Source organism: Scardinius erythrophthalmus (assembly GCF_964197995.2).
Source record: "Scardinius erythrophthalmus genome assembly, chromosome: 24".
In the NCBI taxonomy this organism is placed as follows: Eukaryota; Metazoa; Chordata; class Actinopteri; order Cypriniformes; family Leuciscidae; genus Scardinius; species Scardinius erythrophthalmus.
In genome coordinates this window covers 5,262,835-5,286,758 of record NC_138244.1, presented here as the reverse complement: position 1 = coordinate 5,286,758, position 23,924 = coordinate 5,262,835, and the positions used below count along the sequence as shown (strand labels likewise).

Below are 23,924 nucleotides of genomic sequence, written 5' to 3'. Positions count from 1 at the left end.
TTCAGGGTGAGTCTTTCAACTTACGAATTGATAATTAAGTTAGTGGAGAATCTGAACAGGATCAGTGAGACAGAATTGATCCTTAACTGTAGTTTTGAGTTATCCTTAATGCAATGTTTTGATCATCGTTCTGAATCTGACCCGACGAAGTCTTTGACAAAATTGCGATTTTTTCAGCTTTTTTTTTTTTAATATTAATGAAACTTTACCCACATTCAAGTGTTGATAAGAAAATAACGAATTAAGCTAGACTAAAATGCTCTGTTCTTTCTTTTGATATTTTGACTGTTTACATATACAACAAAATATTCTGGGGTTCATGAAAGTTATGTGAATATGATAAAAATGCTGGTGCTGACGAGAGAGAGAGAGAGAGAGAGAGAGAGAGAGAGAGAGAGAGAGAGAGAGAGAGAGAGAGAGAGAGAGAGAGAGAGAGAGAGAGAGAGAGAGAGAGAGAGAGAGAGAGAGAGAGAGAGAGAGAGAGAGAGAGAGAGAGAGAGAGAGAGAGAGAGAGAGAGAGAGAGAGAGGAGAGAGAGAGGAGAGAGAGAGACCAAATACTGCTCAAATAATCCCCCATCAAAATAATTTAGAAAAAACAACAAAAATATTAAAAATACATTATAAAATAAAAGATTATAAAACAAAAATGAGACAAGCAAACTTTGTTACAATGGTTAAAAAAGTAGTAATAATAATATTAATTGATTCATTTAAAAAATAAAATAAATAAAATAAATAATAAAATGCCAAATCAAATAAAAATAAATAACAAAAACAAGCATTGTTAAAATGTTTAAAAAAGTATTAATTGATAAAATAATAAAAATCTCAAATAAATAACTATTAAATAAAAAAGGTTTTACAATGTTTTAAAAATTAAAATAATAAAATACAAAATAAAACAAAAAGATTATAAAAATCTAATGATAATTTTTTTAATTAAATAAAACAACAACAACAAAGCTTTGAATAAAATAAAAATAAAATAAAGGTGTATATTATCATTAAAAATGTCAAGACTGATAGAACAAAGCAAAACTTAGTAGCACAAAGTTACCCAATTAGAGCTTGTCGATTCAGTGTTAGGATCTGTAGGCGACTCTTAGACCAGGGAGCATCTAAAACCATCAAACCGTTAAGCACACTTTATGGAAAACAATTATCAAGTCGTCTGAGTTTTCCTGACTCGGTTTGCCTCCCCTCTCTCGAGCACATCACTATGAGCTCAACACACACATGGGAATTCCTGCAGCCGGGCCGATAGTTCTCGATAAACAATCGAGGAAAACTCATTTAATCAGGTTTAAAGGAGCAGAGGTTTATTGAGCTGAACAGGCTCGGTAAAAACACCACTACGAACAACACCAATCACACATCAGAGACCTGTCAAATCCAACCAATCAGGAAACAATCAATGTCCCTCACACCCTTATGACATTAGTCGTGTTCGTTTATGACCTCAATCTTCTTGTACTTGCGTGGGATAAACCAGTAGAAGGCAAACCGTTTTAAACGCACCTTAGGGCTCTGAAAAGTTCAAAGGTCAGAAAAAAGACCTCTATTGGACTTGAAGGCAGGTTTAATTTGATACAAACACGTAACTGTGAGGGGAAAACGTACAAGACATTAAATGTGTTATAAAAACACAACACAAGAAAACTGTTTTTTTTTTTTTTTAAGGAATTTTGAAATAATCTGGTTTGACCAAAACAAACAATCCAATTATGGTAATGGACAAAAAAATGGTGTATGGATAGGGAATGGGATCTTATACTATTTACAATGTTTGCACAATAAAATATCATTATTTCAACCAAAAAATGAATATTTTGTCAACATTTACTCACCTTATGACAAAATAAGTCATAATGACTTATGTCACCGATGTCTTTCTTCAATGAATTCTGGGTTGCAAAACAAAATGTGAACAACAGACTCTTTTCACAGACTGTAACAACGTGTTTGCACAGCTAAAATAAATCTTGCCAAGTTATTTTTATATTTTCAGTTTTTTAAAAATGTACATTTATAACACTATACTTTGTGTTTCCTTACACCAGAATTAAATTATAGAAACTAGTTAACAGTGCTGTCTGAGTTTTTCCCAATACAATGACAGAGAGCAACAGCAAATATGACTTTCTGATCTGATCTTTTTATCTCCTGATCGACGTAATCAATATTATATTCAATATTGAATGTGATTTCACCAGGTACAACATTTACCTGGATGAACATCTTTGTTGATCCTGGAATTTCATTCAAATCAACCAATCAGAGTTGAGGGACAAGTTTCCAGTTCATGTTAAGTTTAGGCTTACAACCAGGGTTAGTTCTACATCACTGTTATTCACCTATCATTTTAGGGATTTTAGGGATAAGTTATTGGTAGGTTTGACTAAATTATCGGACAGTAATGTTGTTCCAGGACAAACAACATATATTTAATCTTACTTGGCAAAATCCTGGTGATCGAAAAAGGTCCTATGGACTTGACTTTTGTCACTCACAATGTAGTTTTTACATGAAATGAAATATAGAGTCTACAGGTGGTTCAGAATATCATTATCCTTCTAGGACGGGATGCTAGAGAACTGAAGGGTGACAAACAATCTATAACCACAGAGATGCTGTGTGAAGAATCATAGATGTGTGCTGTCACACATGAAAACAAACCTACACACATATACACTTGAACTGATGCTTATGTTTACTGAAAAAGAAGAAAAATCTAAAAATACACATCAGAAACACGTCGAGGGACCTGGAACGTTCACGACTAATTTAGGTCCACCCGTAAATCACATAAACGAGAAATGTTAGGTTAGATTGAATTCCCAGTAAAACGTTGAGCACAGTCAGACGTGACTTATTGAGTGTTTGCAAGATTTTGATGTGAAGCTGTAGAACTTAATGAAAGGAGAGAAACTTTACAGGAGGAGGATATAAATATGGACATACATTAGAGCTGCAGTGTGTGTGTGTGGGTGCGCGTATGTGTGTGTGAATAAGAAGCACACAACAAAGACTAGCAAGAGAAAACACTTCTAATGGCCTGACAAAGATCACCATATCAGAGTACAAAACTCCCTCAAGATGCTTCTTCGTTGTTTTTTGGCTTGTCTAAATCAAAACACCCTAATAACCACAGTCCTGCCAACTGCATAGAAACACATTATATACCACCCAGAACATCCCAGAAACTTGGTACTTGCTTAGGAAAATAAAAAAATTAAAAAACTACTCACTCAGAACACCCTAGCAACCACACTCTACAGTAACTGTGAAGCAACATTTTAAAAAACAAAACAAGCAAAGCCCTGGCAGCCACCTAAAACACCCCAGCAACCATATCATGTCGAAGTGTCTAAAATCATAACAAACATAATTTAGATATGAATTGTGTTAATTTCAAAAAGCGAATTGTGAGAAACGCTGTTGAAAGTGAATCGGACCGAGCAGCACAACACACTGCCAATCAGCAGTAGGGGGCGTGTCTACTCATGATGGGGGAGGAGAGAGTAAGCCAATCAGCAGTAGTGGATGTGTCTATTCATGATGGGGGAGGAGAGAGTAAACCAATCAGCAGTAGTGGATGTGTCTATTCATGATGGGGGAGGAGAGAGAGAGAGCCAATCAGCAGTAGTGGATGTGTCTACTCATGATGGGGGAGGAGAGAGTGAGCCAATCAGCAGTAGTGGATGTGTCTATTCATGATGGGGGAGGAGAGAGTAAGCCAATCAGCAGTAGGGGACGTGTCTATTCATGATGGGGGAGGAGAGAGAGAGCCAATCAGCAGTAGTGGATGTGTCTATTCATGATGGGGGAGGAGAGAGAGAGCCAATCAGCAGTAGTGGATGTGTCTATTCATGATGGGGAGGAGAGAGAGTGAGCCAATCAGCAGTAGGGGGCGTGTCCACTCATGATGAGGATAAGAGAGAGTGAGCCAATCAGCAGTAGGGGGCGTGTCCACTCATGATGGGGAGGAAGAGAGTGAGCCAATCAGCAGTAGGGGGCGTGTCCACTCATGATGGGGAGGAGAGAGAGTGAGCCAATCAGCAGTAGGGGGCATGTCCACTCATGATGGGGGAGGAGAGAGTGAGCCAATCAGCAGTAGGGGGTGTGTCCACTCATAATGGGGAGGAGAGAGAGTGAGCCAATCAGCAGTAGGGGGCATGTCCACTCATGATGGGGAGGAGAGAGAGTGAGTCAATCAGCAGTAGAGGGCGTGTCCACTCATGATGGGGAGGAGAGAGAGTGAGTCAATCAGCAGTAGAGGGCGTGTCCACTCATGATGGGGAGGAGAGAGAGTGAGCCAATCAGCAGTAGGGGCGTGAAGAGAGAGATTTGAAGAAAGACTGTAGAAAGGGAGTTGGCTGAGAGACATTACAAAAGAGGTCAAAGGAATATCTCTGGTTATGATGTTGCAAGAGCTTTAGGAAACGCGTTCATTTTAGAAAAGCTTTCCAGCGCTGGAGAGACCTAACAGGGAAGGCCTGAAAACGGACACCAAGTTCGCATGAGTAAAATTGTTTCACAGAACCAAGATATGCTGTTGATGTAATGTTAGCTCTAGTAACAGGACAGTTTTGATTGTCACTGTTTGGCTGGAGCTGCTGGAGACTAACAACAAACTCTTGCTGGTATTTACTGGAGTACTGTTTCCTTGTCATTCGTTTGTCATCTTCACTTTATTTTTAGTGAAGCATTATTTTGCTTTGATAAGGAGACATCCAGTCTTGCGTGTTCCAGCATTTTGGAGGGCGGAGCAATGAAGGGAGGGGCGTGTTTGTTTGGGTTGATTTCAAATATCACCAATGCATCAATAAACAAGAAACATCTTGTTTGAATGATTTTTTCAACTGTAAAATAAGAAAGTGTTACTTGTTAAAATAGTTTTTGAATTGTTGAATCAAAAAAAGTGGGTTATATTTGTTTTTACATGACTCTTTGGATTATTTGATTTTAATTGGTCAGTTGTGGAATTGTGCAGTCAAATATTGTTATAATGATACTAAACTGTATAAATAATCAGATAACCGTTTCCTTTATACTGTATACATTTTCGATACAGTAGTATATCTGGATCATTGCTTTAATGGCCAGTCAAAATAGTCCACGCTCAAGTCTGTTATATTCTGTTCTCTAGATATGGCTCAGACCCTCCTTCAACATAAAACAGCTTCTCGTTCACCAGGCCGAGCACCTGAATAATCAACTCCCCATCCTCCCACAAGGCTTTCCCTTTACGAGAGCGTTTCAGAGTGGTTATATGTAGGAAACAGCCCTTTTGTAGTTTTAGGGAAGTTTTTAGGGCACAGAGCTATAAGTTGTACTAACTGGCTTAAAGAAAATTCCCTTCATAAATCGTCAGCAAAAGTAGCGGCTCAGCCTCTTCCTGCATGGCCTGGGGCGCCTCCGTCAGCTCCCATAATGCATTTCTGTCTTGTTTGATTTTACGGTTGCTACACCATAAACACAGCAGAGATGGTGCAAGTGTCTCTCCAGGTCATTTTGTAAACAAAATAATAATGGAGTGAGCATTGTCGTCTTTATAGGAAAACTCACGAAAAAAAAAAAATGAGTGTGTAAAGAGAAGAGAGACGCTACGATGGCATTGGCTTGTCACACTCTTTTTCCTGGCGCAATGAATGACTGAATGAAACGACCATTAACATATGAAATAAATGCTAGGAAACTGTCAGAATGAGTGGCGTCCTGCTTTAAATGATCTCCTGTGAACTGTGAAAAGCATTGAATTGAAATACTGCGTGTGTTCCTCATACAGGCTGCCCTGAACTTTCAGTGTAACGGCCCCTGGGATTGCTCAAGTCTCTATGCCGTGCACCGCCTGCTAGATCTGAAAACACGGACAAGGCACTTAAACGTGTGTGTGTGTGTGTGTGTGTGTTCTAGTGCTCTGCTACTGCATTAGTGTTGATTCCTATAAAAAATAGAAGCACATGAATGTCTTAGAGACCTTCAAATCATTAAAATGTGTCTTTGTACAGCAGGTTGAGCTGATAAGTTACTAATGCTTCATATCAAGTTAAGGATCATTACTACAACTCATACTTGAAGTTAGTGGTTTATTTATTAAAGGAATAGTTCACTTCAAAATGAAAATTCTGTCATCAAGTTGTTTCAAACCTGTATGAATTTCTTTCTTCTGTTGAACACAAAAGAAGATATTTTGAAGAATGTCGGTAACCAAACAGTTGATGGACCCCATTTTTTTTTCCTACTATGGAAGTCATCTTCCTTTGTGTTCAGGTTTAATACAGGTTTGAAAAAAACTTGAGGTTGAGTAAATAAGTGAACTATTCCTTTAAGACCAGCGTAATGAATGATTTCTCAAATCATGTGTGTTGTTGGTGTTACCTTCCTAAGTGATCAGATGCATAATTTTTACCTGCTTGACCAGAAAATAGGTGGAAAAAACAACAGTACAACAGTAAGAAACCAACCACAACTGCATAGTCATGCAAAAAAACACAGTCAGAACATTCTAGCATCCATTTAGTAATAACTAAAAACCACCAGGACAACCTCATAACAACGTGCTAAAAAGCACCCAGAACAATCCTTAGCAACTACCTTTAACAGCAGTAGGTTTTGCACAGGCAATCACAAGCACTGCTCTAATGTTCTTCAGAACATGCAAAATCTAGTAAATCTGTGCTTTCTGTCAGGGGTCACATTCACTACAGCAGAAACACAAAACTGACAGGCATTAAAACCAAAACACAAAAGCTCTTCCGAGTCTTAATGTAGTATAATGCACTGATGCTAATTCCCTTCCTCTGAAAGCCTGAGCACGTCATTCCTCATCCAGAGCAGAGAAAAGCATCCTTTATTTCTGCCAGCAGCATATGGAGCCACTGATACAGCTTCAGAGGCCAGATCTCAGTGAGAAAGCACCTGACGACTGGAGAAATGAAAAGAGACAGAGTTTTGTTTGAGGATAAAGAGAGAACGCTTGTGTTTTAAGACCAATTTTCCCTGAAGGCCAGAGAGACAGGCGGAGAGGTGAGGAACCATCAAATGTGTGAACTACACACGTGTCAAACTCTTTAAACCGAGTTAAAAGACCAGGCGGAACATTTCCCTCCAAAAACCTGTCAGCTTTCTTCCAGTGGCTCATATTCCTGAGTGAAAACCTGTGTAACGGTACATGCATGTGGAAGAAGAGGACAGAAATCACTTTTAACACAGTAAGATCGTTGCAAAACGACAACTTAAAGAGATAGTTGCCCCCCAAAATGAAATATAGCCACCCTCATATTGCTCCAAACCCATACAGAGAATGATTATCAGTAAAGAAAAATAACTTTAAGTTGTTTTGTTTTAGTTTTTTTTTTTCCATTTTGGAGCTAGAAAAGTTTACGTTGTAAAGAAAGAGCAGCTTAGACATTCTTCAAAACATGGAAGAAAAAAAAATTCATAGAGGTTTGGATCAACATGAGAACTTTTAAAATGTAAAATAGCATTTATATCTGTAATATGACATATTTGAGGGAAATATGATATTTAATAAGGAAAAAAAATCTAAAATGTTTATTTTTCCTCTCACCGAATACTAAATTTCACCTCGACGAATAAAAAATAAATATATTTCTGTTTGCTTTATATTCAAAGTTGGGTGTAATACTAATGGATCAGAATTTGGCCACGCCCCAGTGAACAAAGAACCAATCAGAAGCTCCCATCAAACAATACTGCTGTACTCAGCAGTGCAATAACATACTGTAATCCTGGAACATTTCTTGCACTATATTTTAAAAGACCAGAAAGGTCTGCAGATTCTACTGGTACAGAACTGCCGACATGTGCACAGATCAATGCATTACACTACAGTACAGATCAATACGGCACAGAACTGCAGAATCATATGAAGTGTATAGCCGGTAAATTAGATTCAAACCCTGTACAAAAAGAGCATGAGCACACACCATTTACCCAACTAAATTTATTTTTCACAGACAGCAATGGTATTAAATAAAGACTCAAAGTCTGCGGCTTCTCAGACGTTTCTCCTAAAGATAAACTGAAGAATTTGGGGAAAAGAGTTCAAATCTTGCTCAGATTCGCTTGGATAGTGAAGTCTGTAATCAAAAGTCACAGATCTCAATAAGAACTCAATATTTCTAATAAAATTATTCATCTGAGCAGCTATCCACAATTTCATAGGTCTGTACTGTTATTGTATGACAACTATTGACTCGTGTGTCTGTTTTTCTTCCTCGAAGGAACTTATGATACTTAAATGAACCATTTAAATCCTCCAAGGGCAACCAAAAGAGCAACCTTTGAGCTCTTAAATCATTTTCTGGGATGCTACATAAACATATTATATCAATTCTGGTTCTTCCCATTGGATTTTCTCACTACAACTGCGTTTGCTTAAGAAGTAAAACTAGCAAAGAGTGGAAAACTCTGCTGGGCGTCTTTAAAGGAAATGGAGGTTCCAGTCAGAGCAAACTGTGAAGGCCTGGATGATATCTAACCCTGCTGTTCAAACACACACTAATCCTGCTGTTAGATTCATAGCATAGTGTGAAGCTCGACTACATGAGCTGACCCGCGTTCTGTAGAGGCTGCAGAAAACTGATCCGAGATCAGCTCTGAACTCTGACAGAATAATGCGTTCCCAATGGAGTGATAGATATTCATTCAGCCTGACTCAGAAAATTGGGGATTTTGAGAAAGATATTGCCATTTTCATATGCGGCAGATGGTCAGAGCACATGCTGTTTGAGATTCAGACTAGAATAACACTTAAATAACCTTATAGTGTTAAAAAAAGCCTGACATTTGAAATAATAAAAATGAAAAAAATCGAATTTTCTTTTAAATGGAAGAGTTAAAAAAAGTGTTTTTTGTTGAGTATCACATTTGATCCATCAGGCTTTTATGACTAAAGTAGTATGATAAAGTGAGAATATGAAGGAGAAAAAAAAAACATTGTTGAGTCCCAAACTGAGCAAAAATATACAATGTGGTGCAGTTGCTAATATTTATATGACCCAAAAGTTAGATGAAAGCTTGTGTGATGCAAATCAATGAAATCTTTATAACAGATTGATATAACCCATACGATTGATTTTTAAACAAAAATGTATGGATAATCAAGTAAACATAAGTTGCTTCAGTCCAGTAATGCTCATCTTGAAATATACTAACGTTATATACTTACATTATCTTTATAGAAATCATTAAAGATTTCACAGAAAAAAGACATGAACCACGAGCTGAAGATGGGCATTTTTACAATTATACTAAAAGGCCTGCTAAACAACCAATCAGACGACAGAGGGCATGAAGTAGATTGTGTGCAACAGGTTTAGATCACGTATATAATTTAAAAGTGCTAAGACATGATTTAAGAACTTCCAAAGGGTAATTTTCATACCTGCCACTGTGAGTCGTGCAGTCCGGCTGCTGATGGTACCCAGATTGTCGATGCTGGCCACGCACTGGTACACCCCCTCATCAGGCTTGTTGTGTTTGGAGTGGACCACCGTACTGATGAGCAAAGAGCCGTCGGCTAGCTGTCGTTTCCGGTCGTCCGCCACCAGGTTCAGGAACGTCCCATCCTTCTTCCACTCCACCCGTACGGGAGCGTCGCTAGCGGCTGAGCAGTTCAGCACAGCGGGGAGCCCGCGCACGGCTAGCGTGTCCACGGGTTCAACGGAGAACCTGAACGGGGTGAAACCTTGAATGGCAGAACCTGAGGACAGACAGAGAGTAGAATGTGTTACAGGATTTACAGCATGAGATGCATTCTGTCATTAGTATGACCAGCTAAAATTTAATTGCATGCAATCAGGGTTTGAAATTAACACCCGCCATCCCGCCAAATGCGGGTAAAAATCAACTGTGGCGAGTAACGCTGTCAAATCACAAGCCAATTCGGCGTGTTACTTATGTTTACTCACTTTGCTGGGGAAGTTCGTGTGTAAGACAAATCTGCGCAGATTCAGTGCAAATACTCAACTCGTGAGTCTTCATGACATTAAATACAGCGTATTGGTCAGAATCTGCTCATATCTGGCTTACTTGAACACACACGTCACTACACAACAAATAACGGCTCGCTTGTTTATTTGCATTGAAGCAATAGCAAAGATTAAAAAGCATTTGGGTAACAGAAAAGACATTGATATTTTCCAACATCCTACATTTTTTAATGTTTTTTGTACTGTTTTGATCTATCCACCTAAAACATGAAAGAGGAAAACACAGAGGATGAAAGAGGAAGGGAAGAGATGGCCGGATGATTTTGTTTGACAAAGAAATGAATGTATGAAATCCAAATATCTATATCTATATAGATATAGATAGATATATTTGTGACATAGTTAATCTGTTTTTTTTGGGCTAGTAGAAGTTCTGAATGGCCGGTAACTTTAGTAGTCAAATTGGCCGGTGAGTGACAAAGTTAATTTCTAACCCTGCATGCAATAATAAACCAACATAATCTTTGAAATTATGATATCAAAAACACAAAATTACAGCTCTTTCATCGTGTTATTTTGTTGGCCAAGTGATTTTCATTCTGGACCATTTATGGGTCAAATCCCTCACCTGTCCACTGAGCAAAAATACCTCCGGGAAAAGTTATAAACCAACATAATTGCTTGACGTTCACAGTGACGTATAATTAAAAAACATGACAGCGTTCAGCCACCAACCTGCATTGTTCAGACGGCACTAATGGCCAATTACCTGCACCAGTGGTGTTGTGCGAAAACAATTACGGCGAGACTTTGCGTAATGTAGCAGGCTGCTTCGTACTTTAATTACGTAGGAAATGACAAGCTTCTGCTGTTCAACACAAAGCACCAAATACATAATCTGAGACGGAAGCTGCTTGTTTGTCACGCAAGCTAATTTGGTACTAAAAATATGTCTTCATAAAAAAATGGTACCTGAGAAACAGATGCAAACAGCACATAATTACTTTTATGTCATAAAACCATTCACAGATTAGCTACTTTAATGATGCTATATAATTGGCTCAATTTAATTTCCAATGTTAGGCAAAACAATGAAGCCTTTAGTGTGAGTTTCACAGGCTCTCAACACAAGTCTAAGAGTCGTAGTTTGGCACCATTAAAACTGGAAAGCGTTCAAAACTTGACATGCAAACTTGTGTCCTTGCGTTTTCTCAATCTAAAAAAAGACCATGCAACGCATAGGAAAGCCACAGTTGCAATGCTAACTGTAGAGAAGCCAGCTGGAAAACATTTGGACTAACGTGGCCAAATGTGCCCCTGTTTGTGGCTTTGGATGTTTGTCACAGGCTGGCTGTGAGTAATCGGATGGAGTCCAGAATTGCTGTTGGAGGGCAACAGTGATGCATCCTTGACCCAGAAGCCCCGAGTCAGCCAGAAAATGAGGCTGTTGGGTTGATAAGTATAAGCTGTTAGCCTTAGTCTGCACACTTTGAGGAAAACCCACTTCAAAACCGCCTCAGTCAGCGAGACCTCTCAGAAAGGGGCAAGGACTCTCCAGGGAAATGGCATACTAGTGAATGAGAGAGAGATACTGACACATACAAAGACTGAAGAGAACGAGAAGTGGCCTAGAACGGCTGGGAAGGAAAAGCTGCGGAGATACAAAAACAAAATCAAGGCAATCGGTTAAACTGTCACACACTATATCCTTTCTCCATTTAACGGACCATGACAAGCTTCAGTTTGAGAGTCTGTTGCATTGTGGGAATGTACATGAGTGGCGCTTAAGAGACCAAGAGATGGTGGCGCAGCATAGATGAGCGTGAAAGGAAGGATAGTGACGCTTGAGCTGGCGTTACAAGCGGGGATTTGCCCATCCACAGTCTCGTGGGTTTATAGACATCAACATCCACAGCCTACTTGCAATTACAGACCCAAGAAAATAAACTACAAAATGTATCATCAATAAGCCCTCTAATTTCCACACCTCTAGTGGCACCAAATAGAATTGCAAAAAATAACATTTTCAAGTAGAAATCATAATTCATCAATATGCTCACACTAAAAATATATTCACAATTTATTCTGAAACCACACATACACCAAAAATAAATAAATAAATCACATACTGCCAATGGCCTTAGAAACAAGTATTTAAAAATAATAATAATAATAATTGAAATGGAAATCTTATTTCTAAGGGAAAAAAACATGCTTGAAAAATAATAATATAATAATAAATAAATAAAAAATATAAATAAATAACATAAAAAAAAATAAAAAAAAATAACATACTCCCCATGTAAACAAGAAATTATGTAAGCGGATTTTACATGATAAAATATATATGATTAAAATGAAAAAACTAAAACTGACAAAAGTATTATTTTTATTAAACCAGTATAAAATTTGGCAAATATTTGATAATGTGTATGCACGCAAATGAGAGGTCTGTAACACGATTAAAGTAGTCCAGGCCTGTGTAAGAACATGTATTGTGTTTTAACAGGTTTTGAGAACGGCAGACTCCGCTGTAATCCAGTGTGAGAATGTTTCCGAGCACAAAAGCAATGCGAAACATACAATATTAGTGAATAAGTCAATGTTTCAGACAGAATCAATAAACGGCTCATTTAATTATCTCTGCACATTAAACTGTAATGGAGAATGTTTTAATCACATTTAAGCTTTGTAGACAGCGTTGAGTTACATAATTTAAAACATCACAATTCATTCCCACTCACATTAGTTAGAGGCTCAGTTCTGCGGGATGCAGTCGTTCCTTCTCGACCGCTAAAGAACAAAACCCATCGTATTTATATTCTAGTAGCTTCATTTTACATTCACTTGAACCAACTCCAATCACAATTAGAGAGTTCATGCTTTCATCTGTGTTTTCCCCTTTGTCTTTTCATCTTTAGGCAACTGCACTTTTCATTTCCACCTGACGCTTTCAAACGCTTCAGATAAATCAGAATTTGCTCAAACATTTCGAAACATCGGGTGCATTGAGGGCAAACTGGGATCTAACGCTGAAAGCAAAGCTAGACCTTAAAACAAAGCGTCATTAGCTCTCAACAGGTAATCAATAGCTGCTCCTCGCACTTCTTCACACTCATCAGCCAATCACATTGTCGTCGTCCCCATCCCTTTCTGTAAGGCATTAGCATGTTAGGATACTTAACCTCACGCTGTGACTCAAGATTACAGATTCACCAAGAGAAACCGCACATGTAATCCATCTCCATAAGACCCGTGTGGATGACAGGTGGGCCGCTTCACAGCAATAAAAGTGGGGCTCATCTGGATAGAGTGGGGTTCCTCCCTCAGGACTCCATTTATACCTCATAAAACATGGAAATTGAGCATCCCAGAGGGCACATATCCTACAATCCATTTCCACACCTATTGGTAACACTGAGAACCCAATGCATTCAGAATCGAGGACAATATATTGATTGAACTCGAGTGTTTCGCCAACTGCCGATCCAATCAGCTAATTCAATTACCTTATGGGTAATTCATGGGCTTTAGTTTGATTTCTGCTAATTTATTTTGCTATATTTAATGCATTTTTGTAGACACCCGAAACATCAGGCACATATTGAACTAACAAAGCACATTTTCCTTCTTCAGGCACTAAAATAGCATCCATTTTTGTCAAGAAATGGACATTTATTTTCAAGCAAGTTACTGACAACACCAAAGCTGCCGGATTATAAATTATACAAATCCATTGAACCAAAGGCCTAACGTCAACCACTAACCCAATCAGATAATTCAGTTACCTGATATTTCAACATATTATTTTACAATATATCCAATTACATTTCCAGAAAGCGTCATAACAACAATCGGTATATATGAAAACCCTAAAAAAAAGAAAAGAAAATAAGCACCTCAGCCATTGAAGCCCCTTTATCATTTCCATAATTTTCTGATATGGACACCATTTATCTTAACACTACAGAAAACAGGTACAGAAAACACTGAAGCTGTCTGAACCGAATTATACAGAAATAAATTTTTTTAAAGTAAATATATAAAATTGTAATGTAATGATGTATGAAAATTTCCAGTTATATATTAAAAGTGATATTTTTTCTATAAAAAATATTCGTAAAATAATGTAAAATAAAACAAATATATACTGTATATTTGTGCCTGAATTATATATAAAAGAATTTAATTATCGAAAAAAAGGAATTTTATATACATTTTATATACACACATATATACATATATATACACATATATACATATATATATATATATATATACATATATATATATATATACATATTATATATATATATATATATATATATATATATATATATATATATACACACACACACACACAAAATAATAATATTCATTTAAATTTATACTGAAGTACAAATTCGACAAATTGTGAACCAGCTTCCATATTAATTTTAGTGACTAATCTGCAGTTCACAACTTCGATTTTACAACTGGATTTCTTGCTTTGCATTCAGATTTTTTTTTACCAATACATTTACATGTATTTATTCAGATGCTTTTATCAAAGGCGACTTACAAATGAGGAAGGCAACCTTATTAAAAGGTCCACATATACGTTATGTACCAACACAGGGTTCATATTAGTATCTTAAGAACGGCTCAGATTCATGTAAAACCATCAAACTGCATGATAAAAACAAATCTGTGACTGTTTTATAAGACTATATTTAGAGAGGTGATGGTGCTGGTCTAGGGGGAGCATTTGCAGTACGGTAATTGATTATGGCAAGACAATGAGGGTTGATTCTTCGCGTCCCACTCTTTCATCACTCACACGAGTGAGAACAAGCAGCCGGGCCCACGGGGGGCATTATGGGAGTCCTGGAGACGGGGGGGCGGGCCTGTCAAATTATTTCCCCCCTCCAACGAGAGACGGTTTCAGCAGTCCTCAAGACCCAGCGGGAGGGGGAAGTCACTTCTGCAACACTGACACAATGGCGCTATTGAAGGAGGCTCCGACAAAGACTTTGCCATTAATCAAATTACAATAATAAAGCCCCACTGTAACAAGCAAACGTGGCAAAGGCTCAACAGTGTGAAATCCGATGCGAAGCAATGAAGTTCAACCAACTTTCCCTCCTGTTTTATTTCCAAAAGACTGTCTGACTCCATGAACTCTGGCAGCGGGAAAACAACAACAACACGAAGCTCGTTGTACAACGTTCTGCTCCACGGCAATGTAATCTGGCCATGCTGGATGATTTGGAAAACGCTTTCACCTTTAGTTCAAACCTGTGGTCTGAAAGGAACACATTCACCACAAGTTTGCAGACGAACAGTCCGTATGAAGCCATAAACTGGCTTTTACCCTCCCGGCGCCCCTTAAACCGTTGTTTTTCAACCCGAAACAAAATCCAAAACACATCCCCGTGCCCTAAACGAAAAGTGGTCCGCAAAACTTCAATCCAGCTTCCAGCGAGGGACCGGGGCCAAGGAGGAATTGATTCTACACGCTATTAGCTCCCTACAAAACCAGGCAAATACACAAAGCACAGCAAAACAGTGATTCCACACTCAACTGGAGACAAAAGAGCAATGGCAAGAGGAAATGGAGGGTAATGATGACGAATAATAGTTCTGGAATCAATTAATCTCTTGGGTTGTCCTCTGGGAGATGAGGGTGTCGTGGAGGATCACCTCTCTGTAACAATGCAAGTCTTGATTCAAAGGTAGAATGAACATTCGTGACAAAAAAAAGTTACAGAGGGCGGTTAGATTTCTTTGCATACCCATCAACCCTCCCGTTTTTCCCGGGATTCTCCCGTATTTTACCTTGCTATCCCTCCCGTTTTTCCCGGGATTCTCCCATATTTTTACCTTGCTATCCCGCTATCATCCTGTCTAAATATTTTCTCAAATTTCTTCCATATTTTTAATCTTTCTATAAATTAAAAAAAAAAATCCCACTGGGCGCAAACCAGTTAAGCAGAATTCCAGACCTGCAGCTAATTTCATTGGTTAAGGTTACAATGACGGGTAGGTTTAGGGATCAGTGTTTGGTGTACGCTCCGCTGAAGAGTAGTTTGGGGAGAAAAAAAAAAACGTGTGAAGAAGAACCGCAGCATGAGAGAGATGGCATTGGAGACTATGTATGTAATGTATTATGTATGTAATACAGAGATTATGTATTTATTTATGTTAATATCTGCGCAATTAATGTGTATTTAGCCTGCCTCTGATCAAATAAATGCAGCCTTGGTGAGCATGGACGGACTTCTTTTCAAAAACATAGAAAAATTGTTTTAATGAATCCAAACCTTTGACTGGTCGTGTATATACGTTTTGGAATTGTATTAAACGATGTTTGACAGTGTTATTATATTATTAGTGTTTTAAAATTTTTAATTTAAGTGAGCATTAAATAACGGTAAACATAAATGCAAAAAAAAAAAGCAAAAAAAAGCAAATAAGCATTCACAATTAAATATAATTTAAAATAAAATAAAATTAGATCTTATAAATGACAAAACAAAAACAAAAAACTAATACTGACCAATAACCAAAGGGTATATATATATATATATATAACAGGTTATGGTTTAACGGCACAGGTGATTCAAGGAAACTCTATCGCCCCCTTGTGTACCGAGGTTTATTTGTGCAATAGCAATGCAAGAATGGGCCAAACATTTGTGTCTAGATTTCATATTTGGGTCGAGCATTTAACCTTGTGTATGAGAACATAACCTGTTGAAACGAGTCGAGGGCGCACAGCTCGCCTGAGGGAAAACACATGCAGGTATTAGTAAAGCCGCTCGAGTGTTTCTCTTTCATTCTCTCTCTCTCTCTTTCTTTATCTTTTTCTCCTGGAGTGGGCACACAAGAAAGTCTTTGAAGTCTCACCTACGTCTGCTCAAATATTAGTTTTATTCCTGAGAGAAGAAGTTTGCATATAATTCCTTGATTTGTTTCAGTGAGCGGTGAGAATATAAAAACCCTCATATTGTGAACAAATCATTTAATGGGTTTTTTTTTTACAAAGTGGATTTATAATCTTTATATTTTGTTCTCTGAAGATTTGAAGGCCTAGAGACTTGTTTGCAAGCCAGAGTAATTGGATAAATACAGCCTTTACAAAAATATAAAAAAGAGCAGTAGCAGTTAATTAACCAAATATTCAATATTAGGAGGGCCCAAAAGTTAAAAGAAGAAGAATCGGTCACTGAATACCCAAGAGTGATCAACCAATAATTTAAATATAAAAATAAAAATCTCATTACCATATTCACATACTGTCATACTTTAATGGTAAGGTAATCACAAAAAACTAAAAAATTTAATTATTGGTATTTTGGAACACTTTTGAAAAGGGAAGGACAAAGAAACATGCACATATTCACAGTTGTTGACCGCAAAAAACGAAAATGAAACAAGCCCCTCCCGCTTCAATACGCTTTTAACTCAAATTTGTTATTGCACATATCCTTTACAGCACTAGTGCACAACTTTACCTCTTACTTTACATCTGAATTTATCATTTACGAAAATATGAACTTCTGTATGCTGGATGATCCTTATATCAATATACCTGGACGATATTTATACAAAGTTTTTCCTTTTCGTAAAGTGTATAGCAAGACAATAACACCGTAACGCAGGTTCTGCTCAGGGACACAGAAAGCATTTGGTGAGGTATGGGAGATGGGAATTGCGTCACCATGGCAACTCTCTAATGATGACTGACGCTTTGGATCAGCCAATAGGAGAGTCCCACTGGGAATGCCCCTTCTAAACTAGGGACGACAGGCTGCCTCGGGCTCGTTTCTCTCCCGGAGAACACACATCGACAGCGCTGATGTGGACCTCCTGAGGGGCCCTCGACTGTCGGCCCCCAGGGACCGCTCTCAGAGCCAGCCTTGAATGACCCCATCGACTGTTACTACATAACCTGCACTCACACAGACTAACACATAGCTCATCATGGTCCTTCTTGAGTTTGGAGAACTTATTTGGCCATCAAAAGACATTTCAAAGTAAATAATTAGTTTTCTTTAAAAGTTGCTTTTGATGTAACGGTCAGCTGTGTGTTTGGGATTTATTTTATTTATTTAACAGAGTCATTCAATTATTAGTGTTTTCAAATTAAGTAAGCAATAAATAACAGTGAAGAAAATTGCACATAAGTAGAGAATATGAGCATGCTCAATTAACTGTTGACTATTAAAAATTTATTAAAATAATAAAAAAATTATATATGATTATAAATGATAAAATTACATATTATAATTATGATTGATTCAAAAATAAGGTCCTCACCAAGCATATTTATAATACATATATTATATAATTTATAATATCTATATACACTATAAATTATTATTATATAGGCCTATGTATTATAAATATGTTTGGTGAGGACCTTATTTTTCAATCAATCAATCAATCAATCAATCAATAAAGAGTGAGTGTGTGAGTCTGTGTGTGTGTGTGTGTGTGTGTGTGAGAGAGAGTGTGATAGTGAGTCAGTGAGACTCACTCGCTCTCTCGCTCGCTCGCTCACTCACTCGCTCACTCGATTTGGCCAACATATTTAAATTCTTACATCACACACATCCAGTTTTGAACACTAGCTTACATCCTGATTGTGAGGACTTCATTTACTGCAATTCCTGAGGCCTCCGTATCGGACAGGACTAGAGACAGACGGAGAAAGAAAGAGAAAGTATCTGAGAGAACGTCTCCGTCAACACTCAGACGCCGTCCAAAAACCCGACTGGCATCCCTCCAGATACACACACACCACCACCGACTTCAGTCCGACTCGTGAAGGAACCAATGGAGCGCCACTTCGAGATACGCTGTCTTTCAGAGCTGATTAAACGTGAGGAAAATGAGCCAAATGTTAATTAAAAGAAGGCGAGTCTGGGAACAACAGCGGCGCGGTGTGCAGTGATTTCATTACTCTATATGTGATAGATCCTGCATGCAGTTTGGACATTGATTAATGAAGAGACACCCACAGCTCTATTAGAAAGCTCCAACACACACACACACACACACACACTTTACCGTCTGCCATTGATTACTCTGAGAAGAGAAAAGTCAGTATCAGAGCAGCTACATTGATCAGCACACCAACAAATAACCCATAACTGGCCTATCATCAATATCAAATTCTCTAGAAACTCATAGAAAACAGTGACTCTGACCTCTGATGGGTGCATATTAAGAGACTGAGCCTCATTACATTCCCCAATGTTTTCTTTTCCAAAACCACTGGTTCAATTTCTATCAAAACACACACAAACACTCCATTAAACTCCAGAAACGGTGTTACCGCAGTCACAGGGCTTCAGACTAAAGCTTCATAAAACAATAAGCACACCACTGACCTTTCCTCGCTGATGCTAATGAAAGCCAGGAGGACAGACCTTGATTAAATAACCATGTGTTTGACCATGCTGGTGAGTTAATGTCAGGTTTAACAAAAGGATTTAAATGAGTTGCAGCTCAAATGTTTTCACTTTCCACCAAATTCTAGGGTGGAAAAATCTGAGAGTCTAGAACAACAAACCTGTTAGCGTCAGAAGCCAATGGCGGGATTAATGTCTTCAAGTCAGTTTTCAACATGCAAAAAGCCTAAAACTAAGAAAACAAAAAACAAATACAGATTAAATTAAACTGTATAATAACCTTGGTTTGTGCTTTCCCCAACCAAACACCACAATTTCAGTGGAAATGGGAATGAACATCACGTGTGTAAATGTTGTACATACCAATCATAGACTGTATCATAGACTGTAAAAAAATATGGACGTAGTGTCCGTGACGTCATACGTAAGTTTCTGAAGAGCATTTCTGAAGCCCAAAGTGGGCGGAGCCGGCTGTCGCCATCTTGGCCGCACTTCATTCCCGGATAATGAAAATTGGCAAAGAGGCGTATTAGCTGAGGTGACGTGACGCTAACAGACAAACTTTAAGGCTTAATATAATTTTAACGGATGAGTTATAAACAAATTCGCCCTCCTCACAGTTGTCATGAAGGGCAAAATTAGCTATATAGACCAAAACCACTTTTTGCACCAGGCTGTAAACATGTTTTTTTCTGCTGTAAAGTTGGGCATTTTAACATGGGGGTTTATGGGATTGACTCTCTTTTGGAGCCTGTCTCTAGTGGCCAGTTGATGAATTGCAGTTTAAGTCACTTCCGTGTCGGATTCAAGAGAGAGACTGGAAGGATGCCGCTTGATACCAATGAGTGCATCACAGGGAGTCTGTTTGATCCAGAAATAAAAGCAGAAATTGGACAAACCAGCATCAGTTCCTCCCCTGCAGCGAGAGAGGATATTCCAGAGCACCACTGCAAATCAATGACCTCTGATTCTTATTCCTCCTGCGCCAAGCGGCCCGCTAAGGTCAGCAGAACCCAAACGGGCACGGCGGAGGTTTAATGACCTCCACGATCCTGTCTGGAGACCAATAAGAGGAGAAAAAAAACACACACACACACACTGAAAATTCAAGAGCATCTCATTCAACATGGATTTTAACATTTGTAACAGTTGTGCACCGGTTAAATAATTCAAACCAGACAAGATGGGAGAGAAAGATTGCATTTCTCCTCCTACCAATTCTCCCCTGTTGCTTTGAAAGGCAAGTCACATCCCTGCGTAATTACAGGCCTGATATCAGACCCATCTCTCTGAGAGCCCAAGCTAGACTGACAGATTTTCCTCTTCTGGATTTGATGCATTTAAGAGTTTTACACCACTCTCCCTCAAAAAGCATCATTTAGTCTTTTATCTTGCTCACACAGATGCACGCGGTCGAAGACGCAAGAGCAAAGAACAGAACTAAAGGTCACTTAAGAAAACAAGTATAGAAACATGCACTTCTAAACAGCTGTATATCCAGTATACTGCTTTGTTTTGTTTTTATAGGCATGCAAAACGGCATTTAGCATGTAGCGCTAAATGTTTCAAACAGTTTTTTTGTTGTAGTGTTGAAAACTCAAATGAAGTATATTTTCTTAAGGTCCTTGTACACCGAGTCCGAAATTCTAGTCCGAAATTTTTGCATGTTAAAAAATAAATACGACCTCTTGTTTAAATTTGTGCTTAAAAAATTATAATTATTATGCGTTTTGCACATCCGTAGCAAGCATTTTGAGAGGTGTTTTGACAATTCAGAGCCACCGAATGACAAATACGAAAAAACGCATACGAAAATTTTGGACTGGTGTGCAAGGACCTTAAGTGTTCACTTTTTTAGTCACAAAGTCACCATTCATAACTCATTTTACTTAAGTAATGTAATGCATTTCTTAGAGAAATAAAGAGAATTTTCAAAAATGGTTAACCATCTAATAACATGGGTAAACTGGCAATTAAATTGATTGAGATTACAAAGATAAACAATTTTAAGCGCACTGCATTGTGGGATACACTACTCCATGCATGTCCTCTTGTTGTGTACTCAAAGTGTCTCAAATTCATCTCTGGTTCTTTTTACTGCGTTTGATGTTTCCAGGTACTAGGCGAAGTGTGTTAACTCAAAGTTTTCATTCAGCAGCAGTGCGAGTTCAGATCCCAGCTGACGCGTCAAAGGGCGATGGGTTATCGTGAAGCAAGTGAACCTGCAGGACGGACTGACCCGAGCAGCTGAAATAAAACACTGCGTGTGTGTGTGTGTGTGCAAGATGAGAGCATGTTGCCATCAGGTGCTTCACAGCTGAACAGAACGCAAGCAGAATATTTACCAGCCCGTCTGTGACATCTGTGAGCTGTGTGTGTGTGTGTGTGTGTGTGTGTGTCGTCTCCTCTGAACCAAACACCTGGAGAATCTTCTGGATGGATGATGACTGCATGCTAAATTGCAGTATACTGTGCATAGTCGGGGGTTTTCTGGATGAAGTACTCATACACACTTTTTGCATGGAACACTGTAGCCCACAATGCCACGCACTTGATTCAGTGTGAGATCAATGGTACGTCCGAAAACGTGGAGTCTGTAATAGGTACTACATTTGAATCTCAACTTACTTCGCGACCGTTTTTGCACACTACTGTATATAGTGGGGAAAGTATTCGATTTCGTACATAGCGCAACACTTTTTTGATATTAGACAATTCATCAATCTGTTTCTAATCTGGCAGACGAAATAATTTCGGGAAACCTGTTTGAAAACAATAACCAAAAGTAAGGAGCAGTTTTATGTTAGTATCATTTATATACACTGTTATAGCTAGGGATGCACGATATCATCCACCATATCGGTATCAGCCGATATACGTTATTGTTTTATGTTATCTTTATTGGCCTGATAAGAAAATGTGTCCGATGTATTAAAGCCGATAAATAATGTATTATTTCCTTCAGCTGAGACACTTCAGATGCGCACTGATCAACATGATGGCTTTGAATTGCTTGAAATACGATTGAAATCGCTTCAAAAAGGAAAGTACAGTTCAGTGCAACATGTGCAGCGCAAGTCTGTCATATAAGATACATAACATTATAATGAGAACATCATAATTGTGTGTTTGGGTCATGGCTTTTAATGGTGAGACTTTTGCTTTTGTAATCAGGCTCTCAAAAATTATATCAACATTTAGATTTAGATTTAGATTTATCGGCCAATATATCAGTTATAGGCTTTCATATTTATATTTAGTTTAACTTTTTGTAATTTTGTTATGCGCTTTAATTTAAATTTATTTCAATTTTAGCCAATTCTAATACTTCAACTTATTTTATTTCAGTTAGTTACCAAGGAAACATTTCTATTGTTAAGTTTTTCATCTAATATTTATATTTTAATTCAGTTGTATTTTGATTAACTTTTTTATATATATAGTTTTAGTTAACAACAACACGGATCATGACTTTTTCCATGTAAATAAATATGTTTGAAATGATTCAAAATATACATTGCATTAAGCATTAAGCTAGCGTTACAATTCAAGCATGAAAAAAAAATAGCATGCAATGTGTGCATTATGAATACAAATACATTAAACTTTGCATGCATGCTTTAAGTTTTCCTGTGCATGAAAAGTGGTGTGTTGAGGACGAGACCTGGCGGTGTTTATCGCTCTATAGGGTGAGATTAAGAACAGAGGAGAAGTCATACATCACTGCCTATAGAGGTGCCGAGATGATAAATCAAGCCGAGAGATAGAGAGAGGGTGTAAGGGCCTGACTCCAGATCAGCACTAAACACACAGGCAGCTGGCCTAAAGCACAGCATGAATAAAACTTCTGAGAGTCACAGCACTGATCTAGGAACAAGTTTGACATTCATCTTGCCAACAAGATTGTATAGCCAGAGGAAATTGAGCACGTCAAACCCTAGTCTACGACGTCTGAGGAATCCTTACTGAAACCTCAAAAATAACTGATATGAAAAACCCAAATGCATGTTTTTCAATGACTGATTCTTAAATTAACCTTAAATTAAACCCCCCACATGGGTGTAACACGGTTTACATAAATATTAGGGCTGGTTATCGATTCAGATGTCCCGATTAGATTAGATTCCGATTCACTCGCTACTCGATTTGATTCGATTCTCGATTTTCGATTCAATTTTCACTGGTAATAACTTTAAAAACCAATAATTAGTAAAATCAATCAATACTTCTCAGAGCAAAACAAATACATTTTATCATTTATAATACTATAAATTATATGTTTTTAATTTATAATCTTGTAAATATACACATACAGGACTTTTCCCCACCATCTTAAAATTATGATTTGTAAAAAAAAAATAGCTGAACCAGTCACAATTAATTCTGGAAATACTTTTATCCTCAAAGGCAACGCTGACTTATATCCTTCACATATGGAGGAGAAATTCAGAATAGTGGTTTCAAGCTTTGACAATTAAACTTGAAATTTTTTTTGTTAGATCCTTGGTCGAGAACTCTCCAATGATGCCTAAGAATGCTGTCTAGGTAGGAAACCCCACTATGGTT

General features: G+C 37.9%; 1 protein-coding gene across 1 annotated transcript in view; it reads right to left on the bottom strand.

The window, feature by feature from the left end:
• neo1b (neogenin 1b) overlaps positions 1–23,924 on the bottom strand; it is a 128,315-nt gene that overhangs the window by 78,891 nt on the left and 25,500 nt on the right. The window contains exon 2 of the mRNA XM_081356789.1: positions 9,414–9,731. Coding sequence (XP_081212915.1) covers positions 9,414–9,731 — 318 coding nt within the window. The remainder of the gene's footprint in view (positions 1–9,413; positions 9,732–23,924) is intronic.